This window comes from Pelmatolapia mariae, linkage group LG17 (genome assembly GCF_036321145.2).
Source record: "Pelmatolapia mariae isolate MD_Pm_ZW linkage group LG17, Pm_UMD_F_2, whole genome shotgun sequence".
In the NCBI taxonomy this organism is placed as follows: Eukaryota; Metazoa; Chordata; class Actinopteri; order Cichliformes; family Cichlidae; genus Pelmatolapia; species Pelmatolapia mariae.
In genome coordinates this window covers 763,938-790,083 of record NC_086242.1, presented here as the reverse complement: position 1 = coordinate 790,083, position 26,146 = coordinate 763,938, and the positions used below count along the sequence as shown (strand labels likewise).

Sequence of the window (26,146 nt, the reverse complement as noted above, 5' to 3'; positions counted from 1 at the left end):
TAAACCTTAGTTATGCCTAGGGCTGTGCGATATGACCAAAATCTATCCCGATATAAGACATCTATCGTCCCGATAACGATATAAATCACAAAAATTTTACATTTTCTGTAAATTCTGTGAATCTCGGGCAGCTCGACTTGAAGTGTTTCCAGCTGGGCGTCGTGTACCTGGAGTCGAGTGTTTTAACCGATGCATGAAACGATACATTTTTAGACATAAGTTGTAACCGCCGCCGTTTTCTTTGTAAGTATTTATTACACGGCGTGCTGCGGGGAAAAGCCTGTTCTAACGTTTGAGTCTAATGTTTATTTTTTAGCACCTGGCGGCTCTTTGTTGCTTCTCATCCGTAAACACTCTGCATACTCTTTCACGTGATTCAGTTTATTTTGAAAAGTCTCAACAGGATCTTGAGCTTTATTGTGAAAGGTTTATGTGGAAAATAAACAAGCTGACACGCGATGGTTTTACCATCGTTGTTGCTAACGACAACGCATAAAAGCAGGTGCTTGTCCGTCCGTAGTGTGGTTATATTAAATATAAGAGAAAGAGAGAACTTTAAGAAATTAATATAGCTGCTACAGTGACCATCAAAACCATGAAAAAATATTGCTGTAAACAGTTTATTTTTGCGACACCACGAAACAAACGATAGCGTAAAATGAAACGATAGATGTTTTTATATCGTCATCCGATATATATCGTTATATCGAACAGCCCTAGTTATGTCCATGACTAGGATGAGTGTATCATCACAAACTGATTTGCATGTTAAAAAAACCCCCAAAAAAACTTGCTTTACTTTCTTGTGCAGAGCTTTAAAATATTTGCCCCAGAACAAATAAGCAAATCATCAAAACAGACAGAAGCATCCAATTACTGTGTGCCAGCTATAATAATTGCTGTAAACATTTAGAACCACATCATTAGCATGTCTAAAATAACAACAAACAGATGGATTTTTATTTCAAGCTCAACTTTGCTGCTTTCATTATGAACGCTGAAACTCAGCAGATGAACCTGATCCTCAGGGCAACTTGTCTACACTGAAATAATCACAGCCTAATTGGCTCACTTAACTTCACAACAATTAAAGTATAAACCAAACAAGGCATCCGTGTAGACGTTTTCTCTTTGTTGTGCATGTTTGGAATGTTTTTCATTTCCTGCTTTAGAATAACAACACCTACTAATTAGCATGTTCTTGTGCTGAGTTCTGGACGATGCATTAATAATACATGAATCAGACACTCTAAAGACATCCACACTCCTCACAGCTCTTTATTCTACTTATTTTCTCTTTAGATAGTATTTGACCACAACAGGAGGATTGGAGAGCTGCTGCTAGTCAGGTCAGACTTGGTTACTATACGAGTCAGACACTGGAGCATCACAGGAAAAAGTAACAAAGAACAGGAAAAGCAAATGGATACAAGAAATGAACAACAAAGTCTCGTGTGATATTTGTTAGTCTGCTTAATTTCATACAACACAATTTATCTGAGATTCTTTTTTTAAACAATTCCCTTTACAATCCAGGCAGGCTGACACACACACACACACACACACACACACACACACACACACACACACACACACACACACACACAGAAAAGCAGCAGAGTTTAAAAACAGATCTCTAATGAGAAGAGGAAAAAGTCATGGTGAAGTATGGTTAGATATGTTCCCTCATCTTAGAGTCAGAGGCTGTTTTAATTTGTAAGCAAAGGCAGCACACCAGCAATGAGATTTTAATTGATACACATAAATAATTCTTTGTGTATATTCGCACTTGAGTCAGATTTGCTGTTTATTTGACGATTGAAAATAGTCATTATCGAGATTCGTGTTGATGTTGAAGATTTTATTTATTAATAAAGCTCGCCCCTTAATATCCTCTGATCCGTTCCCAATTAATTAAGTCAAAATCCACATCAAACTACAACTTACACACATACCAAGCTTTGCCTTGCTTTTATTTCTCTTCTAGTCGAGTGCTACGACAAAAACCCCCACAAATGAGCAATGAAAGCTAAACACTACTCTTATTTTTCCTCAGATAAAAATAATGAGGGCTGTCTTTGAATACAAGCCAGTCTGCTATGATGAAGGTTTTTAACAGGTTGTTTTGTTTCGGGTTTTTCTCCTCAGTCTGTTTTCCTGCTGATGGGAAACTAGCTTTACATTCTAGAAAGCGCTTCGTCACATGTAAAAATAATCGCAGTGAGAGTGAGCTTTTGGGACTGTTTTTGACAAACTAACGATGTTCACAATGTGAAACAGAAAGACATTTTTCAGTAGTATTAACCTTAGCTTCTACAACTCGTACACATCGTTCTATAACAAAAAAAATCACAGTCAACCTGTAGATGTTTCACTAAACATGGAACAACATCACTACTAGGGCTGGGCCATATCATACCGTTCACAGTAATACCGGTATAATGTTGGGCAACGATAAGAAAATGAAATATGGCGATAGAATATGGGTAAAACGCGCATGCGCAGTGCCTTTGTTTTCATACGCACATGGCTGAAAAAGCCATGTGCGTATGAAAACAGAAAAATCCTTTGATTTTTCTGAAAATCGACAGTGCCCCTTATAATCCCGTGCGCCTTATGTATGAATTCTGGTTGTGTTTACTGACCTCGAAACGATTTTATGTGCTACACGGCGCTCGAAAATCTGTCACATGTCTCAGTACGACTTTGCTAAGCTACGAAGCCGCACGCTTGATGGATTGTCGGAGCATTACGGCTATCGTAGGCAGGAGCCTCGCAGAGTGATACGTACTGTGCTTCAACATAATATTACTATATTGTGTGTGTATAACCTCTTTTTAAGTTTTGTGGATATTATACATAGTTATGCTGAGGATATGTCGGCCAGTTTCCACTGGAAATGCCTTTTGGTTAAACTGTCAGCGAGGAATTTGCATTTGCACTGTTAAATTTTTATATAACTTTGATGCACATAAAAAACAGCTGCTTGTTTAAGTGAAAATACATTGATGGTTGTTTTTTTTGCACTAATAAAGTTGTGGAGTTGTAAAGTAATTTGTCTCGTGTCAATTATATCGTCAGTTATATCGTTATCGCAAATTTTCATATGTATATTGTGATAAATATTTTTGGTCATATCATCCTGCTCTAATTACTACAGACGGCAGCAAAGACACTTACTTGAAAGCTGTTCATATTCTGGATGGTCTACACTGATGTTGGCTGTCAGATCCTGCAGGAAATGTTTGTACCTGTGAGAAGACACAAAAGAAATAAGGTCACAATATTACCTGACAAAAGAAACGGTCACGTAGTTTCCCCCATTCTCAGAGCTATAGCCACTGTGGAACAGGATACTCTTAGTTCTGTAATTGTGGACTGGTTACATTCAAACAGCAGCAGTGTCATTTAAAATGCATCTCAAAAAAGCCTAACGAGCCAAAGAAATGTGCAAACTGTCCCGACTAACTCAGATGGAAAGATCAAGTTTTACTTTGAAGTATTTTTGCCCGAGATGACGACAGACAGATGCAGCAGTACCTTGATGAGATGGAGAGCTGCACTGGTTTTATCGTATCCTCCTCATAGTGAACAAATGAAATACTGACTTTAACTCCAGGTGCAGATTAGAAATGATGTTCGAATTAAAGCCCCCAACAAACAACTAAATGGCATTTTCTGTTTGTGTGAATAAAACCTGGAACAATAAGTCGATGCAGTTACACAGTTTACACTGCAACTTTAATTTTATTAAAGTCACAAACGTTAATATTTATGCTAAAATGTTTTGTACAGAAAGATTATATTTTATACATGTACCTACACACATACATGTATATCGAAACCACCATGCTGCCCTCCTTTTATTATATTTTCTCCCGCCTATCAGCTTAGACATTGCCACACTACACTTAGTGCTATTTCAATTATTACACTCTAACAGAAATGAATAATAAACAGATAAAAGACACACATGAACAAAAGAAACCTAGAGAGAATTAGAGCGCTTAATAAATAAACTTTACTTATTTTGGTTGCAGTAATAAATGTCGGTGCATGCAAGCTACAGTCACAGATACCATGTTCAGTATTTTTCTATGTTGTCATAAATATAAGCAATGCAATTTTTTTTATTTTGTGATATAATTGTGAGGCTATAAAAGCCACCCCTAGTTTCTCCTCGCACACAGGAGCACATACAAGTCATGCTGCTGGGTTGATGCCCTTCTACAGCCCAGTCTAGCTCTCCTCTTGTTAATGGCCTCTCTCCTGGAGACTGTCCTGGGGACGTTCTTATTCAATTTATATCCTCTTGAGATCCAGCCTATTCATTATGTCCTCTGTAGTGGACAAAAAAAGGTAAACTGAAAGAAACTTTTTATCCTCAGTTCTCAGGAGGTTAAAGCACCAAATCATAACAACAGTTGCCTCAAGGCACTTTACATTAAAAGGTAAAAACCCTACAATGTAGAGAAAAGAGAGAAATGATTGAATTATTTTGTGTTTTATACAAAGCAGTATTTATGCTTTGTTGCAGGTTGTTAAAGCTGCTCACTTTTTAGGTAGTAAATCATCATGGAGACTGGCGGGCTGTTAGACATGCCTGGTCTCACTGTGTGCGCTACAGAACTAATGTATGTCATCACTACATCGCTAACAGGATGACATGACACTTTCTGAATCACCTAAACATTTTTAACAGTTTTATAAAGAATGGTATGATACGGCACGACGCTAATCCGGAATAATTCCAAGATGCTTATTTGTATATATTTATGAGAGACTGGTGATATCTGGCTCACTTTAGAGAATATGTGAGTGCAGGTCAGATTTTTGCTGTCAGCTGTATTTTGTTTACCCCCAGATAATACTGAAAGGTGAATGCACATATTTTAAATACTGTCAACTTTCCACTGTAGGTGCCTGACCATAGGAGACCCCAATGCAATTCCAGTCCACCACTTAAGAGTGTTGTATTTTTTTCAAAAAGCTAAACTGACACAGGACTACAAAAAGAAAAATTATAATTATTCAACAACAAATTGTGTGTGTACCAACTTAGCAATAAAGGTGATCCAGATTCTGACTCATAGGCCAAGGATGCCTCTAAAAACAAACGAGTAATAATAAGCCACATGCTTAGGGGTTTTTCCCTGATTGGCTAAAGATTATATTATTCAGAATCAAAGGAAAATCACCAGCAATATAAAGTAGTATAACTATCTCTTAAACATTTTTAATTTGGGTTTTATGTATATATATAAAAAATGAATGGTTTTTAAGTTATTTAAACTTGACTTAATGTAAAATAGCAAAAGCAAAATAAAAAAAACCCAAAAACGTTCAAATTCAGTTTAAATATGTTCAGATTCAATTCCACACAAATTTATAGAGATTCTATCAACTTTAAGCCTCTGCCTAAGATAACAGTTGTGAAGAGCGTCCCTCTCCTAAGAAATCCTTTTTACTAGGACGATGTGACCTTGAAGTGCATTGACAGCTGACATTGATTTCCACTGTGCTCGTCTCTGCCTTTGCAGTCTTCCCTTTTTTTTAGTCTGGGCTTGTTATAGAGACAAAGTGGTGCCAGTGAATGAGGCAAGTTGTAATGCTAGCAGCCTGCAAATCATTGCTTCTTGTCCATTTGGTGGAATGAGTTTAATAAGGGATGTTACAGAGCACCAACGATGCAGTGTAATAGTGCAAGTAGTATGTGAAAAACACAGCACTGTGAAAAACTATAGCACCATACCTCATTTCTTAGTATTTTGCTTGAAAAACTGGGTTCAGAAATTTACTGAAACATGAGAACAAACATGGAAATCCAGTGTAGAGGGCTTCAACTCTATGGGAAGGCTTTCCACAAGGTACAGGGATGTGTTCATGGGAATATTCGAACATCCTTCTGGAAGAGCATTTGTGAGGTCAGACACTGGTGTTGGACAAGACGGCCTGGCTCACAGTCTGTGCTCTAATTCACCCCAGAGGTCTTCTAAATGGGTTGAGGTTAGGACTCTGTGCAGCCCACACCTTGCTTTGTACACTGTTATGTAGTCATGTTGGATCAGGAATGGGCCATCCCCCAAACTGTTCCCACAAAGTTGAGAGCATGAAATTGTTTAAAACTTCTTGGTATGCTGAAGCATTAAGAGTTCCTTTCACTGGAACTAAGGGGTCAAGCCCAACTAAACACCATAATCCCCCTTCCCCTAAACGTTACACTTGGCACAATGCGGTTAGAAAAGTACTATTTTCCTTAAAACCGCCAAACCCAGACTCGTCTATTAGATAACCAGATGGAAAAGCGTGATTCATCAATCCAAAGAACAAATCTCCACTGCTCTAGAGTCCAGTGGCGCCATGCTTTACACCACTGCATCTAATGCTTTGTATTGTACTGGGTAATCTCAGGCAGAAGCTCTCTACACACTGTTTTTGAGGTAATCTGAATGCCACATTAAGTCTGGAGGTTTGTAGCTATCGACTCTGCAGAAAGTTGGGAACCTTTGTGCACCAAGTACCTCAGCATGACCTCATGTCGACAAAGGTAGGAGGGAAAGAGAACTCAGGGTAAACCCCTTCTACCCCAGTAACCCTGTCACCAAGGATTTGTTTAACTGCCTCAGTGACCTCACCCCTGAAGATAGACGAGTCGTCCCCCTCGTCTCCAGACTCTGCCTCCTCCATAGAACACATGCTAGTGGGATTAAGGAGGTCCTCGAACTATTTCTTCCACCACCTGATAATGTTCTCAGTTGAAGTCAGCAGCGCTCCACTTGCACTATACACAAAAAGCACTGCTTTGCCCTCCTGAGTTGCCAGACTGTTTGCGAGAATCTCTTAGAGGTCTTAAAGTCTTTTTCCATGGCCTCTCCTCCCACACCCGAGTTTTTGCTTCAGCCATTGCCCAAGCCAAGTTCCACTTTGCCTGTCGGTACCTATCAGCTGCGTCAGAAGTCCCACGGGTTAATCAAGCCCGATAGGACTTCTTCTTCAGCCTGGTGGCTCCCTTCACCTCTGGTGTCCACTATCTGGCTCGGGGGTTACCCCCGAACCACATGGTGTCCAGATTATGTCCGTTAATGACATAATGTAACTTAACACTTAATTAACTAAAGTAACTTAGTAGGAGCCTGCATGATGTTTCCATATAATTATTTGCACAAAGGAACATAAATGCACAGTGTTGCTCTAACAATGAATACGACACTTTGATATTACGTAAGAATTTATCCTGGCATCATTGTGGATGATATAATATGGCACAACTGTAGCTGGTGGTCCTGTATTTTGCCCATATAGTTCAGGTACTGGGCTTGTCAGAGTGAGGGCTGTATTGCAAGCCACACAGGTGACAGATTATTTGATGTCAGAAATGCATCTTTAAAAATGTTAAAAATTTTATCAATTGAAAAATATTAAATTATTTTGTATGCATGTCACTTATAATAATTGTTCTTTGTCCTCTGATTACTACAACTTGAAAGAATATTTTTAAAAGACTTAAAATGATATATATTGGTAGCATGGGGTTAGTGTCATCAGTGGTGACTTAAATGTCAGTAGAATAATATCAAAGTAAGAAAAAAATGGATATACACCACTAATTTGGTTTGTTAGAGTAAAAGAAACTGACTTTGTTAGCCTGGTTAATGAACTGGGTTAGGTTCACATGTGGCCATTTCTCTTTATTGGTACACTGATGGCTCACACTTGTTGCCATTTCAACTTGTCTCCACCGCTCAGATCTTTGGGGAAACATGTCCTAACACTTTTCTGCATAGTTTTCTTTGTCAAAAGAAAGGAGCAGGTAGAGTGTTTTAGCTGACAACAATGGATTTGAATGGGAAATAGGAGTTCATTATTATTATTATTATTATTATTATATAGTTAATAATAATTCAGAGGACAGTTCGAAAAGGTTTCATAATATTCACACTTAAAGTTCTTCACTCTTTGAATAAATCACTGTTAGTTACCTTTTAAAGGAATGATGAGACAAAGTCGTTTATAGGTCGCCTATAGTTCTAATTTACACAATGGATATGCTCTAGACTTCTATATTTACCAGCGCTCCTTCTCTTTTAAGCTATTAAAGTGTAGTAATCACCAATAAGTCCGTGTTATGTCCACTCACCCAGAAAGGCGTCTGCTGACACCTCTTGTCTCTTAATTACAAATTCAAACCCTTAATGCATGCATGCAAAATAATTAGAAATTTAATTTGTCTTCTATATTTACTGATGTGCAAATGCCCAAATGACCCGGTATGTCGGCCAGAACAGAGTGAGAAAAAAGTCTGCATTATCATCAGCAAAGCCATTTGCAACTCCTGCTGCAACAGCAGAAAGCATATCTCTTTACCACTTCATGTTTTCTACAGCTCCATTCTTCATTAGAATATCAGAACTATGAAAATGGTCAGGATTATGTTGTTGTCTCATTATATTTTCTTTGGTTTGCTGCTAATGAGCAGGACAAGACGGCTAAATGAGAGTGTTAGGTTTACATTATTTGAAATGTGCCTAATAATGCTCATTAGTGTTTCCTTTGTGTTATACTGTTTGTTTAATTAGATTTTCATTTCCACTACCTACTAACAGTGACGGTGTCCATTGCTAATAATGGCTGTAATGTATTTGTTACTACAAGATAAGACAAGAAGACAGGTCATTTTTTTTGTCTATTTGGGGAGGAGCGTCGAAAGTGATTTAATCTTTTGTGCTTGTTTTTTTTAATTTGAAGTGGACTGTTTCTATTCTTTTGCTCTTCCTCTAACAACAGATCCTTCAGTGATTCATCACAGATCCATTTGCTTGTTTATTCAGATTCTATAAATTCATTTTGCAGCAAGATGAAAACACTTGACCAGGTTAGTCATTGACCAAACTTTCATCTGCAATTAATGGCCTTCTCTCCAGCAGATGGAGTTTATTATTCGACCAACTGGAAATACTTAAGGTGGTATCACATAGGTTAAAACTTAAGTCTAGTCATATAAGGTGACTTTTGATCAGTCAGCTGTCTGGCTGCAAGGCTCCACTGGAGCCCCAGGAGAACTTCATTGACAGACCACCGCACCGAGTGCTCCGATCACCACGGGGACCACCGTTACCTTCACCCTCCACATCCTCTCGAGCTCTTCTCTGAGCCCTTGGTATTTCTCCAGCTTCTCGTGTTCCTTCTTCCTGATGTTGCTGTCATTGGGAACCGCTACATCGATCACTACGGCCATCTTCTTCTGTTTGTCTACCACCACTATGTCCGGTTGGTTAGCCATCACCATTTTCGTCCGTCTGTATCTGGAAGTCCCACAGGATCTTAGTTTGGTCATTCTCCACCACCCTTGGGGGCATCTCCCATTTTGACCTCGGAACTTCCAGGTCGTATTCGGCACAGATGTTTCTGTATACTATGCCGGCCACTTGGTTATGGCGTTCCATGTATCCCCTGCTGCTAGCATCTTGCACCCTGCTGTTATGTGCTGGATTGTCTCAGGGGCATCTTTACACAGCCTGCACCTGGGGTCTTGCCTGGTCTGATAGACCCCGTGTGTGCCACATCCTCCTTCCTGATGAAGGCTCTTAGGGTCCTGTTGATCTTGTATAGTTCTAGGCATTCCAGGATCCAGGTGTGGAGCATCGAGTCATAGGCCTTCTTGTAAAATCAGAACAGCTGGTTTATTCTCCTGCCATCGATTTCTCTGGTGTACCTCTTCAAGCGGCTGGCCAAGGCTGTGAGTCGTTGCTTGGCAGTTTTCAAGGCCTCTGGTATGGACAGTCTGCTGTTCTTCTTCGGCACCTTCTTTGTTGCACCTTTCTGCAGCTCCGACAGTTGGCTAACCTCCCTTCGTGCTACCTTGATATTGGCCTGTAGTCTCCTTCTCCATGGAAGGTACTGCTCCTTGTGGCTTTTTAACTTGCAGCCAAGCATCTCACTGATCACTGCTACCGTAGTATAGATCAGCTGCTTAGTCTCGGTAATGGTGGTAGGTATCGTCCGTAGTGCTGCATTCACATCATCTAGTAGATCTTCTGAGGGTACCTAATGTAGTCTTGGTAACCGGCTACGGAGGATCCAGGTTTGCCATGCTGGAGGGCAAAGGACCTTCTTCTGTCAGAAGAGCGTAGAGGATGGCACCAACATGTGAACACATGTCTCCTAGCGCTGCCTTACAGGCCAGATCGCAACAAACCACAGTACCCCGGCTGTCAATGGCTGCTCATTTAACTTATAGGAATGATTTACCCGGCACTGTCAAACAATTAAAATTTTCATCATTCATGTTTACAAAAAAACTCCGTGAACATTTATCCACATTAATTTGGCCCTGTTATTCCTCTTTCAGCCAGTTACTAAGACAAGCTAACTTGTTAACATTGTCCGAGAACTGAGAACAGTCTCTCACATAAACAGTGGTTGCAGGAGTGACAAGATATTTGCAAGCCAGCAGTGCCAGCATGTCATGATCTCCTTAATGAGCCGACCACCACTCCAAGGGACAGTCCTGCATACTAATGATCATCTCTGTCTGTACAAATGCATGATTCTGTCAGGCAGCAACTCCTCATCTGATTCTAAATCTGAGCCCATCTGTAAAAGACTCATTTTCTTGGGGGGGCTCATCTTCACAGGTCTGTCGAGGTGGGGATTGATCATGCAGCAGTCTTCCAGGTGTGGTCCACACCCTTTCTCTGTCACTCTTGGGGAGGCATTTCAAGTCCTTGAAACGAGGACCACTGCTGCTGTTGCAATCTTGAGCCATTCATTGTTGAAATAGTTTTCTTGACGGGAGGTTAGGTCTTCTTGGAATGCTGAATGCAGAGGGAGAGATGGAAGAAGAACAAAAGGGTTATTAAAACAAGAAAAGGATTTTCTTTAATCAGTTCATTTTATTTCAGCCTAAGTTGTATTTAGCTTGCTTACTTGCAGGGCTCCAGAAGAGACGCCAGTTTCTGCAGTTTGTTCCATTCTTGTGGCATCAGCATGACAAGTTTGTGGCTCTGTTGGTCCAGGGTCGCTTCAAATGCTGCTTGGCTGTGGTTAGATAGACGCTTGACCATTTCTTCAATTCCAGCTTGTTGGCACGTCCTGGATCAATGGCTCCTTCCGCTCCACCGGAGTTGTTTACTGTTGGCGTTGGCTGAACTATGTTTGAAGTGGCCAACAATTTTGCGACACTTGGCATATGCTCAAATGGCAAAAGTTTAGCTGCAGCTGTCATGTTTTGTGCACAATCAGTCCCTACAGCTGTGACTTTTCCCTCAATTTCCCACTCACGTGCCACTGTTAGGAAATGTTCAGCACACGCCTCTGTGAAGTGACGCTCCTCTGTCTTCGATATTCTCAATACAAACGACTTTGATTCCCATGTAGCAGTAAGCCCAAGATAGTTACTCTTACTCACAGAAGTCCAGCAGTCCCCTGTCAGGGCGACATGTTTGGCTACTTTTCAGTTTCATACAGCTGATGAATTTTTGACATTATTGTGCTTCTTGTTAGAGCCTTGTACAATGCATCTTGAGAGGCAACTTGCAACACCTTTGTAAAGCCCGTGTCCTCGGTGATATTAATAGGTCTGCAGTTTGTTGCAGAACCTAACCCTGCCCACTTGGCAATTGTGTCAGTTAATTTGTCCGAGTTAGACTTACTGAGGCCCCGACTGGTTGGTTTGTCGCAAGCTGGGCGACGCGTTAGCCAAAGTGCTAGCAGCATCCCCGACTAACGTAAGCTCGGCGTTAATGTTTTAAGCTGAGACTGCTTCGGTGAAAAGAAAATTCCTTCCTGCAAAATGTGCATAATACTTTATGTCGGTCAACTATTCCATCTTGGGGTTTTTTAATACTCAAATTTCCTATCGAGAGGGCCGATGTGCTGATTACCACATTGGCTCTGCTGCTTCTCACTACCAGATCAAATGCCTATTTGCGCATGTGTTAAGGTAACTCTACTTGGACAAACTGCCCGAAATGCGTTGAAAGAGACATTTCAGGCATTTTGAGTCATTCTGCGCTGCAGATGGGTTAATTGAGCTTCAAATTTTAATCAGATTAATCTTGATGATGGATTAATCTGCGTTAACGTGTTAATTTCGACAGCCCTAGACAGAACATTAATGTGACAAATAAATATTTCCAGAACTTTTCTGGCCCTACACTGTAAATGCCCAAGTCAACAAAACGTAAGGTTTACGTCTCAGATTGCTTGGAGCCCCGGCTGAGTACGTGCTATACATGGACCTAATACCAGGTACCACCTAATGGAAAACCCTGAAAACGGAGTGGAGAAGGAGCCGACCCAAGTAGATACCAAAGGAAAAGCTCTTTTACTGGCTTATGCTAACAGCAGTGACACTGACCAAAGCCAGATGCAAAACTAGTGAAAAAAAAGGTTACGCTATACTCTAGTGTTCAAAAGTTTTCGTTTCATTTCTCAGCAGTGTTTTATTAAAAAAAAGTGATATTGAGATTGTTGTTTCTTTTTAAACCTAATTAGGATTATAATAATATATAATCTCACTGATCAGTCCGCTGCAGGGGGAGTTGGAGCAAGTCCTCCAGCTTCTGGTTGTTGAATTCTGGGCGGGATTCCTGCAGTTTTTTGAACCGTCTGAAGGCCTTGTTTTTCTTAAGCTGCATCTGAAAATGGACACAAGACACTGGGAGATTATTCAGAGACATTTACAAGACATAGCTTCTGAATTTATAAGAAGTGTACTGGGACCAGTTTTCATGAATGTGATGTGCAGAGCAGTAGTAACTACAGAGGAATAACATTGGTGAGCAATACAATGAAGATATAGGAAAGGGTTGCTGAAGGTATGTTAAGAAGAGAAATGACAATCGGCGAGTAATAGTACGCTTTCATGTTGAGAAAGAGTACTACACATGTGATGTTTGCTTTCAGAGCATTGATGGTGCAGTATAGAAAAGGTCAGAAGGCGTTCACTGAGTCTCAGTGCCAGAGAAGTATATGAGGGTGGTGGAGGACGTGTATGAAGACACCAGGAGAGTATCAAGGTGTCCAGTAGGAGTGAGAAGGTCGAGGCAGGAGTGGGATTAGGTCAGAGGTCAGCTCTGAGCCCATTCTTACTTGCAGTGGTCATGTGATTAAACACATTTTATGGAAAGCTAGGTTCAATTTCACTAGCCACACCCAGGCCTGATTACTGCCAGACCTCTTAAATCAAGAACTCACTTAGATGGAACCTGTCTGACAATGTGAAGTGGGCTAAAACATATCAAAAAACAATCACTCCACAATCTAAAGACACTCAGGAACAGATGAGAAACAAAATCATTAACACAATCCTGATCAAAAGTTTAAGACCACTTTAAAAATGACAAAAAAATCCTATTTGCACGGTTGGAGCTTAACAAGGTTCAAAGTAGAGCTTCAACATGCAACAAGAAGAAATGGGAGTGAGACAAAACATTTTTTGAGCAATTTATTGAAAACAACTGTTAAACTGAAACAGGCTGTTTTACAGCTGATCAAAAGTTTAGGAACACTTGCCTTTAAAAGGCCAAATCTGTGCAAAAATGTGGCTTTATTGTCCTTTTCTGTCAAGTAGTCACACTGTCAGGATGTTCTGATGGCAAAGGAAAACAAACCTTCCCTTGTTGAACGTGGTCGGGTTGTTGAACTGCATAAGCAGGCTCTCTCACAGCACGCCATCACTGCTAGGTGGGACGCAGTAAGACGGTCATTTGATATTTCCTAAATGATCCTGAGGCTTATGGAACAAAAACTCAAGTGGAAGACCCAAAAAATGTCACCAGCACTGAGCCGGAGGATCCAACTGGCTGTCCGTCGAGACACTGGACGATCCTCGACCCAAATTAAGGCCGTTACTGGTGCCGACTGCAGCCCCATAACCATCAGACGCCATCTGAGGCTGAAAGGCTTCAAGAACAAAAAAACGTCTCGTCTCCTTGAACGCCACAGAACTGACCGTTTGGACTTTGCTACAGAGCACCAAACATGGGACACTGAAAGGTGGAAGAAAGTTTTATTCTCTGATGAGAACAAATGTAACCTCAATGGTCCTGATGGTTTCCAACGTTGCTGGCATGACAAGCAGATCCCACCTGAGGTGTTTTCCACTCCACAGTGGAGAGGGCGCCATAATGGTCTAGGGTACTTTTTCCTTCAGTGGAACAGTAGTCTTTCTCTTTATGGTAGACTTGGATATTTATCCAAGAATGTTGTTCACGATTGGCTGGTGTGAAGGGTTTTCTCATCACCATGATTCTGCGATCATCCACTACTGTTGCCTGTGGACGTCCAGGTCTTTTTGCATTGCTGAGGTCACCAATGCTTTCTTTTTCCTCAGGATGGACTAAAGATTTTGCTACTCCTAAGACTGCAGCAATTTCTCTGATGTTTTTTTTCCTGTGTTTGCAGCTTAAGGATGGCTTGTTTCACCTGCACGGAGAGATCCTTTGACTGCATATTGTCTGTTCACAGCAAAATCTTCCAAATGCAATCATCACACCTCAAATCAACTCCAGGCCCTTTAGCTACTTAATTGATAATGACATATCAAAGGAATTGCCCACATCTGCCCGTGAAATAGCCTTTGACTCAATTGTCCAATTACTTTTGTAACTAGATGTCACATGTCAAGAAGCTGAAACTCTTAAACCCTTCGTCAAATTGAATCTTCAGCCAACCCTCAAATGAAAGCTGAGAGTGTGCACATTATGTCCATTGTATAACTATAATTGGAATATTTTTCAGTAAACATTTAAAACAAACAAAAACAAAAAAAACTTATGTCAGTGTCCAAATATATATGGATCTAACTGTGTGTATGGTTTGAAGGCTATCACTGACAAAAAGACTAAAGGCCGAGTTGAAGGATTAAAAATGAAGGATGTTGATTATGGAGCAGACCAGAGAGAAAACTCATGGATGTAGTGAAGGAGCATATGCAAAGGTTTGGTATGATGCAAATGACAGATTATCCACTTTGGCTACTGCTAAAGAGAGCGGCCGAATGAAGACGCAGCAGCATGTTTCTTTACATCTATCAACATGCAGAAAATTAGATTCTGCAAAAACTTGCATTCTTGAAGTTCACAGTAAAACTACATAATAAATTTGATCTGATAAAATTGTTGTGCTTTGCTATTCAATGTAACAAGAAATCAGTAAATAGATGAAAACAGAAAAACTGACATCAGTGACAAAAAAGATCGACTAACAGTCTGAACCAAGTTCAAATATAATGTTCATACCTGAAGCACTTTTTGGGCTTTATAAATGTTATCCACATATGTGTAGTAATGGTGCATATGGGTGGAGAACTGGTCAAGGCCTTTGCCAAAGTAGCCATTCTCCAAATGGATCAGTAGAGTCCTGAGAGGAGAAACACACACACACACACACACACACACACGTTTAAACACACAAGTTTAAACATGATCTATTGCACGTTATTTTTCCCTAGTTCTCTTTGTTGTCCCTTTTTGCTTTGAAATTAATTAAATCAATTAATCAGCTAACATGATCCATAACACTAATTTGTATATCATTTATGTATAATAACAAATGGTATCAATTTTAGCAAACATTAAATCCTGCATTAGTACAAAGCAAAATGTGTATTTAATATTTGCTTTTCTGTCTTTTTCTTTGGTTTTGTAAACCAGTCTGTTAAATCAAAGACCCCATATATATTTAGAACTTGCTACGGTAGTCACTTTCACTGGATCATTGTCGCTTAGTTTACGGGCAGCGCAAGTAAGCCGTGTGTGTGGCATGTTACTCCTGAGTCACAACATCCTTAACAAATCCACAGGACATGGTATCAAGAACTATTTTAATAAACGTGGCACATTTTTTGTGCCTCACAGACCTTTGACACGTTCATGTTAAAGTTTACTCTCCTAGCAAACATTTAGCCTCGAGTTGAGTTATTGTGCATTATTGTCTGAGACGGCACTGCTTCTTTGCATCAGTGCCACGCTCCCTGACAAGGAGCTCATGTGAGGTTAGATCGCATCTGAAGCATCATTTTCAACAAAGGCATACACATTTAGAGAAAGTGAGGAGGCTGAGCAGAGTTCAGAGGATTGCTTCCCTGTTAATGAGAGATTTAGCAGTCAAGGTTCTGTAGTGTTTCTTCCCCCATGGGTGACGTATTTACTGGGACCCAGACGACAGATGTACCTTCAGAGCACCCAGGGCTACTTTGTAGTAAGAACACGCCTGCCGAACTTAAGCAATTGGTTGGGGGTGTTGACACTTGTGAAGGAGCTTGTTATTTGAACTTAGAGGAAGTACCACATATTCACGCACACACATTCTCTAATGATGTTCCCAGAGACTTCTGCTCATACAAGCTGTGAGAAGGAGCACTTTACTGTTGAAGTTGATTTAAATAGATTTTAATGAAGTTGCCGGCAAAGGTGGGCTCTGTTCATAATCGGGAGATGCAGAAGCCGAGAGGGTTCTAACGAGAGCAAAGGGCAAGAAAAAATGTATTTCCATTTCTTTCCCTTTCTGACAGAGACTATTATGATAAACATGAAATTATGGATTACATTTTTTACATTTTTTTCCACAGCAATTAAATTGTCCGACCATCAGCACCAACGTGGAGAGGACATTAGCATTCCATGTGTCATCCGCATTAATTCCAAGCAGTTGCGGCATCGTGGATGATACAACCGAACCCAAACAATTCAGGCCACGTCACCATTATTTGGAGAAGGCTCAACAGATGAATGGCAACTCTCAAAACACAGGACGAAACATGAGAAACTATAAATGGAATAAACAGTTCGCTAATACTAAAGCATTAAACCAGCATTTTGTTGCTCTCAAAAAAACCCCACAATGTGATGTCAGCCGTTTTTACCCACAGTGTCCAGTGTCTGAGCTGCATCCTAGACTCCACCTACTTTAATGACAACCTCACCTCCCCAAATGTAATGCTGACAGTATGTTCCACACTGGATTCACTGGGAGCGCTGTCACATTTATGATTTCTATTTATTATGTTGGAAAGCGAGCACAGCTGGGTTCTGCTTTCTCTCTGTTCATATTCCCCCACATTACATCGATGTCCCTTTCACAGCTTCTGTGTTCTTTTGTTTGTTTCTGCTTTGTGCTTGGTCAACACACCATTCTGGACCAGTGCTGCACACTAACTTCCTTCCCCAACCGCCCCATCACCTTAATTTAAGTTGAATGAAATCTTTTATCCAAATGTCATATAAACTTTTCAGGTATTACCACCTTTATCCTAGATATTTGCCTACTCTCCACTGATAATTTTAAATATTTTATTATGGATTCTTGGGAGGAAATGACAACGTGAAGATGGGACATCACCAAACAAATGTGGGCATTGCCAAGTAGTAGCTTTCTTCCTTTCATTATGCTTTGACATTTATTTCAGCTGTTTCAGTTGCTGTTTGTGAGTATTTTGCCATTAAATAAAATGAATCATCTATTGGCCCGACAAGTTTACTGACTTGTTTATTTTTAAAAACTCACCAGCACCAGCAGTAACAGCTCTATACAGTGAGGGAAATCATTATTTGATCCACTGTTGAATTTGTAAGTTTGCTCACTTTTTATGGTCATTTCAATTTAATGGAAAGAGACATAAAATCAATGCAAATGTCAACATTTTACTTTCTTAATCTACAAAGACATACAAAATAATTATTGCACAGCAGTTTGTTTTTAACTGTCTAATTACATTTGGACCATTTAAAAAGGTATTAGAGGGATTACACATTATAGAGACGTCAGTCCTGAGCGATTCCTTGAACCTGAATGAGTATAAATATACTATAAATAAGTCTGCACATTAATAAGCCAACACTCTTATTTTGGTAAGCAGTAATAGTAACTACATTTGTGGCAGTGCCCAAATATATATGGATCTAAATGCATATTACACATTAGAGGAAAACAGCAACATTTGCATTCCTATTTCCTGTTGCTGAACTGAGTGATGATTACATTACTTGAAGTTTCAAGTATCAGAAAATTTCACATACATATTGAATCATTTCCTAGTGGTGAATCACTGCGGCACTGGTACACTGAATCTCCATGGCCCGTTTTATCTCAAGAGCTTGTCATTATATTCACATCACTGATTAAATAAGGACTTCATAATGAAGATAAACAGTATGTGAACTGCAAAACCATTTATCCAATACATCAGACTGTGTAATGCATACCTCAATCTTCATTGCGGCAATCTCAATGAGAAAGCCCGTCAGTCTGCAGGGGATAGAGGCCTTGGGGAACTCGTACAACTCATTATTTAGCTCGGAAATGGAATTCCCAATCAATGGTCTCTGAAGCACCTACTCCACAGTTTCCCATTCTGTGCAGTCTGATAATGAACTATGGGCTAGGAGCAATCTTTCTCATATGAATAAGAAAATACACGGACACTTCCTACATTAGACTTATAAGCCAACATGAATTACAGATACGACTTCAAAGAGAGCTATCAGCATACTTGAGTTTATCCATCCATTCTCTTCTGCTTATCCTTGTCAGGGTCGCGGGGGGGTGGAGCCTATCCCAGCTGTCTTAGGGCGAGAGGCAGGTACACCCTGGACAGGTCGCCAGTCTGTCGCGGGTCTGACACATAGACACAGACAACCATTCGCACTCACACTGCTAGGCCATGCCTTATTATTTATTTATTTAATATATATCTACACTATCGTTCTAATGTTTTAGAACACCCCATTTTTTTACTGTAATTTATGCAGTTTGTCTCACTGCACTCTGAAATGAAAGCATGGTACAAATAAGCAACTGGAGTTAAAAAAATAAATCATGGAGTCAGTTTATGGACCATAATATATTCCAAATGTCTGACTCATCAGAGTGGCCACCTTTGGCAGATATAACAGCTGGACACACCCGTGGCGTTCTTTCTACAATGCAAATCAAATATTGTTCTTCTCATAAGTGTGTGGCACATGTAGGCTGTTTTCCTTTCACTCTTCTGTCCAGTTTACATTCTTGATCTTTTTATTAACACCCTCTTAAAAATACATTTACAGAGCAAAAGCAGGGACTGTTTAGCTCTTCAAACATTTAAAACAGTAACAGAGATGACCCTGTCCTATAACAAGTTGTGCCATGTGTGGAAAATATGGATCATCGTTACAGCATAATATCCTGAGCTTCACCAATATATTTTATAGCAACTTTTCTTTTAAATGTAGTGACAAAATCATGGAAAACTGGAAATTTTAAAAATGATATTACAATCTGAAAATGGCAGGGAACAGTAGGAATGACCCATATTTGGACCAGTCGTAGTTTAAAATGCTTTGAAATGAAAATATCAGTTTTCCTGTCAGCTTCCAAAACCCATTTTGAGCTCGTTTCTCTACCATATTGATTTATGGATTGCAGAGCTAAATCCAGGGCCTCAACATGCACACATGTTCCAACTTCAAACCTCAACCCGTTTATTTTAAGTCATTCGTGCGGACTCGGGGATCTGAATTTTACAGCATCAACACAAACGAATCAATTGATGTCTAGACATGCGGTGAGATCAGTTTGTCTCAGAATTGGTCATTAGCGAGAAAGTGCATTAATATTCTGCGATAATAATAATGCTGTTCATTTGTGATATACATCTACTGAGGAAGAGAACTGCTCTGCACTGCAGTACAATAACACTAACCTTTGCTAATGTGAAGATAAGACTGTGCTTTGGTAAACTAAGAGTTTATCTACGCTGCATTCTTGCAGAACAGACAAACTAAGCATGCCTATCTGTACGCAGGCTCTCACCACAATCCCCAGAGCATGGATATTCTTTAAATTATTCAGAGAATACTTACTGGTTTACTGATAGAATAGCTTTAATTGAACAGAAAATGTCTTCTCTAATGTCCGACCTCAGGCTTCCTTTGGCCTTCAAAATGTCCACAAAGAACTGCAAAGAAACAGAGCAGAGAGAGACAAAGGGACATTATCTTCCAGCATTTGTGTTACTCGGTTGTCTCCGATTGGATAGGCTTCTGATGATTTTTTTGATAAGCAGGTGCTTTTATTGCTGACAACCCTAAAAGTAAAGCTACACAGAAAAACAGGACATTTAACAGCAGCAGGTACTATAAGGCTGGGGTGTTGCTGCCCTACAGCCACTTTCTGACTGCTATGATTATTTTGGAAGAGCCAATTTGAAGCACAAATGCAGAGGGACACTGTCGTACCACAGCACTGACAATAAAGCGACAGCTGTGCTGGTCTCAAGTCATTTGAAGTGAAAATGGGATTAGCAAATTGAATGTGCATTAGGCCTAAAATGACTCCTAATTGGAGTGAACGGATGGGGGGGTGAATAATTGTGTAGAAACTGGGCAGCAGCAGTGAGTAGAAAAAGTCTGTTCTCTCTTTGAGGCAAATATGATGAATTCCACCTCGGGTCTGGAATATACACAACCTCCACAGACGAGCCGATCAGATCTTTATAGACGGGTTCTCAAGGTATCAGAGTGTTCTTGTTTCCTGGAATTATGACAAGTTACTCAGAAAGCAACTTTTAAAGGTGCGATGGAGAAGAGGTGACTGATCAAACCCTTATGCATCCTGGATAATCTTCACCACCCACTGCACCACTAACACACGGGCAGAGGCCCACGTTCCCCAAGAGACTGATTCAGCTCCACTCCCACAATGACAATTATAGGAAATATTTTTATACTAAATCCATAAACATTTTATTATACATTACTTCAACTGCCCTAACTAAAGAATTTTCTAAATAAGTATAAATTAAGATGGGGTCAAGGAAGGTTAGGATATACTTTCATGCAAAATACATTTATATCGATACAGTTTATGTTACATTACAATTCGACGTGTGAAGCTGCTAGTTCACCCCTCTCTTGTCCACATTTGCCTCTACCCCACCTCTCTCCCTCACTAAATACATGTCCCTCTCCCCTTCACCTGCAGGCAGCAACAGAATGGAGACAACAGTAGCTACTGAACAGAAGCTGGTTGGTAATAACTAGGGCTGGGCCATATCATACCGTTCACGGTAATACCGGTATAATGTCGGGCAACGATAAGAAAATGAAATATGGCAATAGAATATGGGTAAAACGCGCATGCGCAGTGCCTTTGTTTTCATACGCACATGGTGGAAAAAGCATGGCGGCGACGGAGAACGAGAATTCAATTCAATTTTATTTATATAGCGCCAAATCACAACAAAAGTCGCCTCAAGGCGCTTTATATTGTACAGTAGATCGCACAATATTAAATACAGAGAAAAACCCAACAATCATATGACCCCCTATGATCAAGCACTTTGGCGACAGTGGGAAGGAAAAACTCCCTTTTAACAGGAAGAAACCTCCAGCAGAACCAGGCTCAGGGAGGGGCGGGGCCATCTGCTGTGATTGGTTGGGGTGAGAGAAGGAAAACAGGATAAAGACATGCTGTGGAAGAGAGACAGAGATTAATAACAGATATGATTCAATGCAGAGAGGTCTATTAACACATAGTGAGTGAGAAAGGTGACTGGAAAGGAAAAACTCAATGCATCATGGGAATCCCCCAGCAGCCTACGTCTATTGCAGCATAACTAAGGGAGGATTCAGGGTCACCTGGTCCAGCCCTAACTATATGCTTTAGCAAAAAGGAAAGTTTTAAGCCTAATCTTGAAAGTAGAGATAGTGTCTGTCTCCCGAATCCAAACTGGAAGCTGGTTCCACAGAAGAGGGGCCTGAAAACTGAAGGGCGAAAGTGGATCGTTGAATGAAACGGATGAACCAGAACTGGTTTGTAAAAATGCTGCAACTTCAGTGGTGTGGAACTGGTTTAGCTTTCGTCCGTCAGATACACAACAAAGCACTATTTTTGGTAGAGCATGCTAGCGGGCCGTCGTTATTACCGTGTTTTTTGGAAAATACGGCACACTTAAAATCAATCCTTTGATTTTTCTGAAAATCGACAGCGCCCCTTATAATCCCGTGCGCCTTATGTATGAACTCTGGTTGTGTTTACTGACCTCGAAACGATGTTATGTGCTACACGGCGCTCGAAAATCTGTCAAATGTTTTAGTACGACTTTGCTAAGCTACGAAGCCGCACCGCTTGATGGATTGTCGGAGCATTACGGCTATCGTAGGCAGGAGCCTCGCGGAGTGATACGTACTGTGCTTCAACATAATATTACCGCATTGCGTGTGTATAACCTCTTTTTAAGTTTTGTGGATATTATACATGGTTATGCTGAGGATATGTCGGCCAGTTTCCACTGGAAATGCCTTTTGGTTAAACTGTCAGCAAGGAATTTGCATTTGCACTGTTAAATTTTTATATAACTTTAATGCACATAAAAAACAGCTGCTTGTTTAAGTGAAAATACATTGATGGGTTTTTTTGCACTAATAAAGTTGTGGAGTTGTAAAGTAATTTGTCTCATGTCAATTATATCGTCAGTTATATCGTTATCGCAATTTTTCATATGTATAGCGTGATAAATATTTTTGGTCATATCGCCCTGCTTTAGTAATAACAACATCAATTATTGGGAGATGGTTCAGTTTCAAAGTGTTAGACGAGTTTAATGCTTCAATCTTAAATATGATCAACCTATCTCTAATAATCAGCTATGTACCACAGGCCTTCAAGCTGGCTGTAGTTAAACCTTTACTCAAAAAGCATCTCTAGACCCAGCTGTCTTAGCTAATTATAGGCCAATCTCCAACCTTCCTTTCATATCAAACATCCTTGAAAGAGTAGTTGTCAAACAGCTAACAGATCATCTGCAGAGGAATGGCTTATTTGAAGAGTTTCAGTCAGGTTTCAGAGCTCATCACAGCACAGAAACAGCTTTAGTGAAGGTTACAAATGATCTTCTTATGGCCTCTGACAGTGGACTCATCTCTGTGCTTGTCCTGCTAGACCTCAGTGCAGCGTTCCATACTGTCGACCATAATATCCTATTAGAGCGATTAGAGCACGCTGTAGGTATTACAGGTACTGCACTGCAGTGGTTTGTATCATATCTATCTAATAGACTCCAGTTTGTGCATGTAAATGGAGAGTCCTCTTCACACACTGAGGTTAATTATGGAGTTCCACAGGGTTCAGTGCTAGGACCAATTCTGTTTATATTATACATGCTTCCCTTAGGCAGCATCATTAGAAGACATAGCATACATTTTCACTCCTATGCTGATGACACCCAGCTCCAATCACAGCAGATGGCCCCGCCCCTCCCTGAGCCTGGTTCTGCCGGAGGTTTCTTCCTGTTAAAAGGGAGTTTTTCCTTCCCACTGTCACCAAAGTGCTTGCTCATAGGGGGTCATATGATTGTTGGGCTTTTCTCTGTATCTACTGTACAATATAAAGCGCCTTGAGGTGACTTTTGTTGTGATTTGGCGCTGTATAAATAAAATCTGTCCATGAAGCCAGATAACACACACCAATTAGTTAAACTGCAGAAATGTCTTAAAGACATAAAGACCTGGATGGCCGCTAACTTTCTGCTTCTTAATTCAGATCAAACTGAGGTTATTGTACTCGGCCCTGAAAATCTTAGAAATATGGTATCTAACCAGATTCTTACTCTGGATGGCATTACCTTGGCCTCCAGTAACACTGTGAGGAACCTTGGAGTCATTTTTGACCAGGACATGTCCTTCAATGCACATATTAAACAAATATGTAAGACTGCTTTCTTCCATTTGTGCAACATCTCTAAAGTTAGAAATATCCTGTCTCAGAGTGACACTGAAAAACTAGTTCATGCATTTATTACTTCCAGGCTGGACTACTGTAATTCATTATTATCAGGAAGTCCTATATGTATTATTGTAGGGTCTTTACCTTACATTATCCCCATCTCAAGCTACAGCTGCTAAAAACCCTTGAAGAAGATACTAGTTACCTATTCGGAATTGCTTCACTAGCAGTGTTGGGAAGGTTACTTTTAAAATGTATTGCACTACAGATTACAGATTACATGCCCCAAAATGTATTTTGTAACGTATTCCGTTACGTTACTCAATGAGAGTAACATATTCTGGATACTTTGGATTACTTAATATATTATCATGCTTTTTACAACTACATGAATGTACTATTGCTGTGTGATTTATTACTATTACTGAAGGTTACTCGTCATACCAATACCAACTAGATATTTAAATTTTAATATAAATGAGTAACAGTAGGTGGACATTAGGTAAGGCTGCACTTTTTGCAGCGATCTCGTATAGAAACTATTCCGCGCGTATATAAAACAGGTCCGCGGCTCCGAACCGTAGTAAAGGGACCTCTGGCTAATACGTCGGGTTCGTGTCAGGCTCGTAGCTGAAAACTAGCTTTACTTTGTTGTCTGGGTCAACTTTGCTAGCGAGAGACAGAGAGAGGCGTTGAAAGGCTGCTCCAATGGAGCTTATTGTTTCGGAGGAAAACACGAACACAGCGTACAGTCGAGTCTTAATAGCTTACTTACAGCTGGGCTCATCAGGCACTCTTTTTGGCTGCAGTGGTTATTATTATATTTACATACGTGAAACCAATAAGTTCTGTACATTTTCCCCAGACCTGATGTGTGTGCAGAATTTCATGAGTTTTTGACCATGTTTAGGCATTTGCCAAAATAATAAATGAAGCAGATAAAGCTTCATTTATCATACAGTAAATAGAGACACAATAGGGCTACCCCACTTTTAGTGCTCGGACCCTAAATATAGCCAGGATAGCTAATGGAAAATGGTTTAAGCAAAATTCACATAGGCAAAGATTACCTCAGAGGAGCCCTCAAGATGATTCTCGGCCTATAAAACCTTTACTGCATGTCATTCCCTGACTGCACTGTAACTATCCAATAAAGACAAAAGTCAAACAGTATGTGGCTAACCTTAGCATCAAAAGCCTGACATTAGTACTAGCACTTAAGTATTCAGACACATAAATCATATTACATTATGAAATACATGCCGTATGATTTTAAGACCATGAATAGGTCAAATATGCTGTAGTACATACAGTGGTGACCAGTTCCAGCTTTTGGCAGTAGCGTTGTTCTGTTTGCACCATTTCTTTGGCTATTCGACAGAATTTTCTTTGCCACAAGTCCCTCTGCTCCTGGACACTGCTGCACCCAAGAGGATCCAAAGGGCGAGGCGAGAAACTCATCCTCACTGTGACAAGGACAGAACAGAAACACAACCAAAATGAATTATCTACCACAGTAAAGGGAAGCAGACCACTAGAGGTAAAAGATCTAACGCTTTCCTAAATGACTGAATATTTGTGGACAGATGAATTGAGTTTTGTTTGTTTTTTAAATAATTTGTTTGATATGGTGGAGCATATGCTTCTGCCCTCTCAGAAAACGGTAACTTCCAAGCATAACACGCATCTGCAGAGTTCAGCTTTGGAGGACAAAAAATCTTTAAAATTAAGTGCAAAACAAGAATGACACATTATTACAATTCTTTGTTGTTTTGTCTGATAAATATCAAGTTACAATCTTGAACCATAAATGAAAGCAAAACACACTACATGGACAAAGTTACTAGGCTGCCAACATATAACGCCCACAGGTGGTGCTTGGCCATTGAAGCCCATTCCATGAAGCTCCCACTGTGTTGAGAATAATCCCAGAGGATGTTTGGGAGGCTGCAGTTATTGAATCAATAGAGGATTTATGACTTTTATGCACCATGTGCCTCAGCAGTCAGTAACCTGCCCTGTAACCTTACATGGTATACCATTTCAAAGCTGAGCTGCTGCGGTTTCTAAACGCTTCCACTTTGCAACATCGCCTGGTCATGGAATATCTCAGAGGGAAGAAATTTCACAAATTGACTGTTTGCAACAGTAGCATCTATTACAGTATCATTAAAGAGCTTAGTGTTCAGTAAGCTCTTTAGAATAATCAGCAGACTGCAGAACTAGATCCATGCTTGACTTTCTACCTGAGACAGGTAGAAAATGGGACTGAAAACACCCGAATTCAATTCAATTTTAGTTATACAGCACCAAATCACAACAGTCACCTCAAGGCGGATTCCATTCAACTACATCTTAAAGAAGTAACATTTCAACGTAAGCAAGTAAATACTTCTCGTGTAGTTCAGTTATTACATGAATCCCAGAACACAAAGTGTTC

At 40.1% G+C, this 26,146-nt stretch overlaps 1 protein-coding gene across 1 annotated transcript in view; it reads right to left on the bottom strand.

Moving 5' to 3' along the window:
* arhgef39 (Rho guanine nucleotide exchange factor (GEF) 39) overlaps nt 1–25,167 on the bottom strand; it is a 52,547-nt gene extending 27,380 nt beyond the window's left edge. The window contains exons 1-5 of the mRNA XM_063460290.1: nt 25,018–25,167; nt 19,845–19,939; nt 15,243–15,363; nt 12,520–12,638; nt 3,181–3,251 (exon numbers count right to left, since the gene is read on the bottom strand). Of these exons, the coding sequence (XP_063316360.1) occupies nt 3,181–3,251; nt 12,520–12,638; nt 15,243–15,363; nt 19,845–19,939; nt 25,018–25,167 (556 nt within the window). The remainder of the gene's footprint in view (nt 1–3,180; nt 3,252–12,519; nt 12,639–15,242; nt 15,364–19,844; nt 19,940–25,017) is intronic.
* Nucleotides 25,168–26,146: the final 979 nt, after the last annotated feature.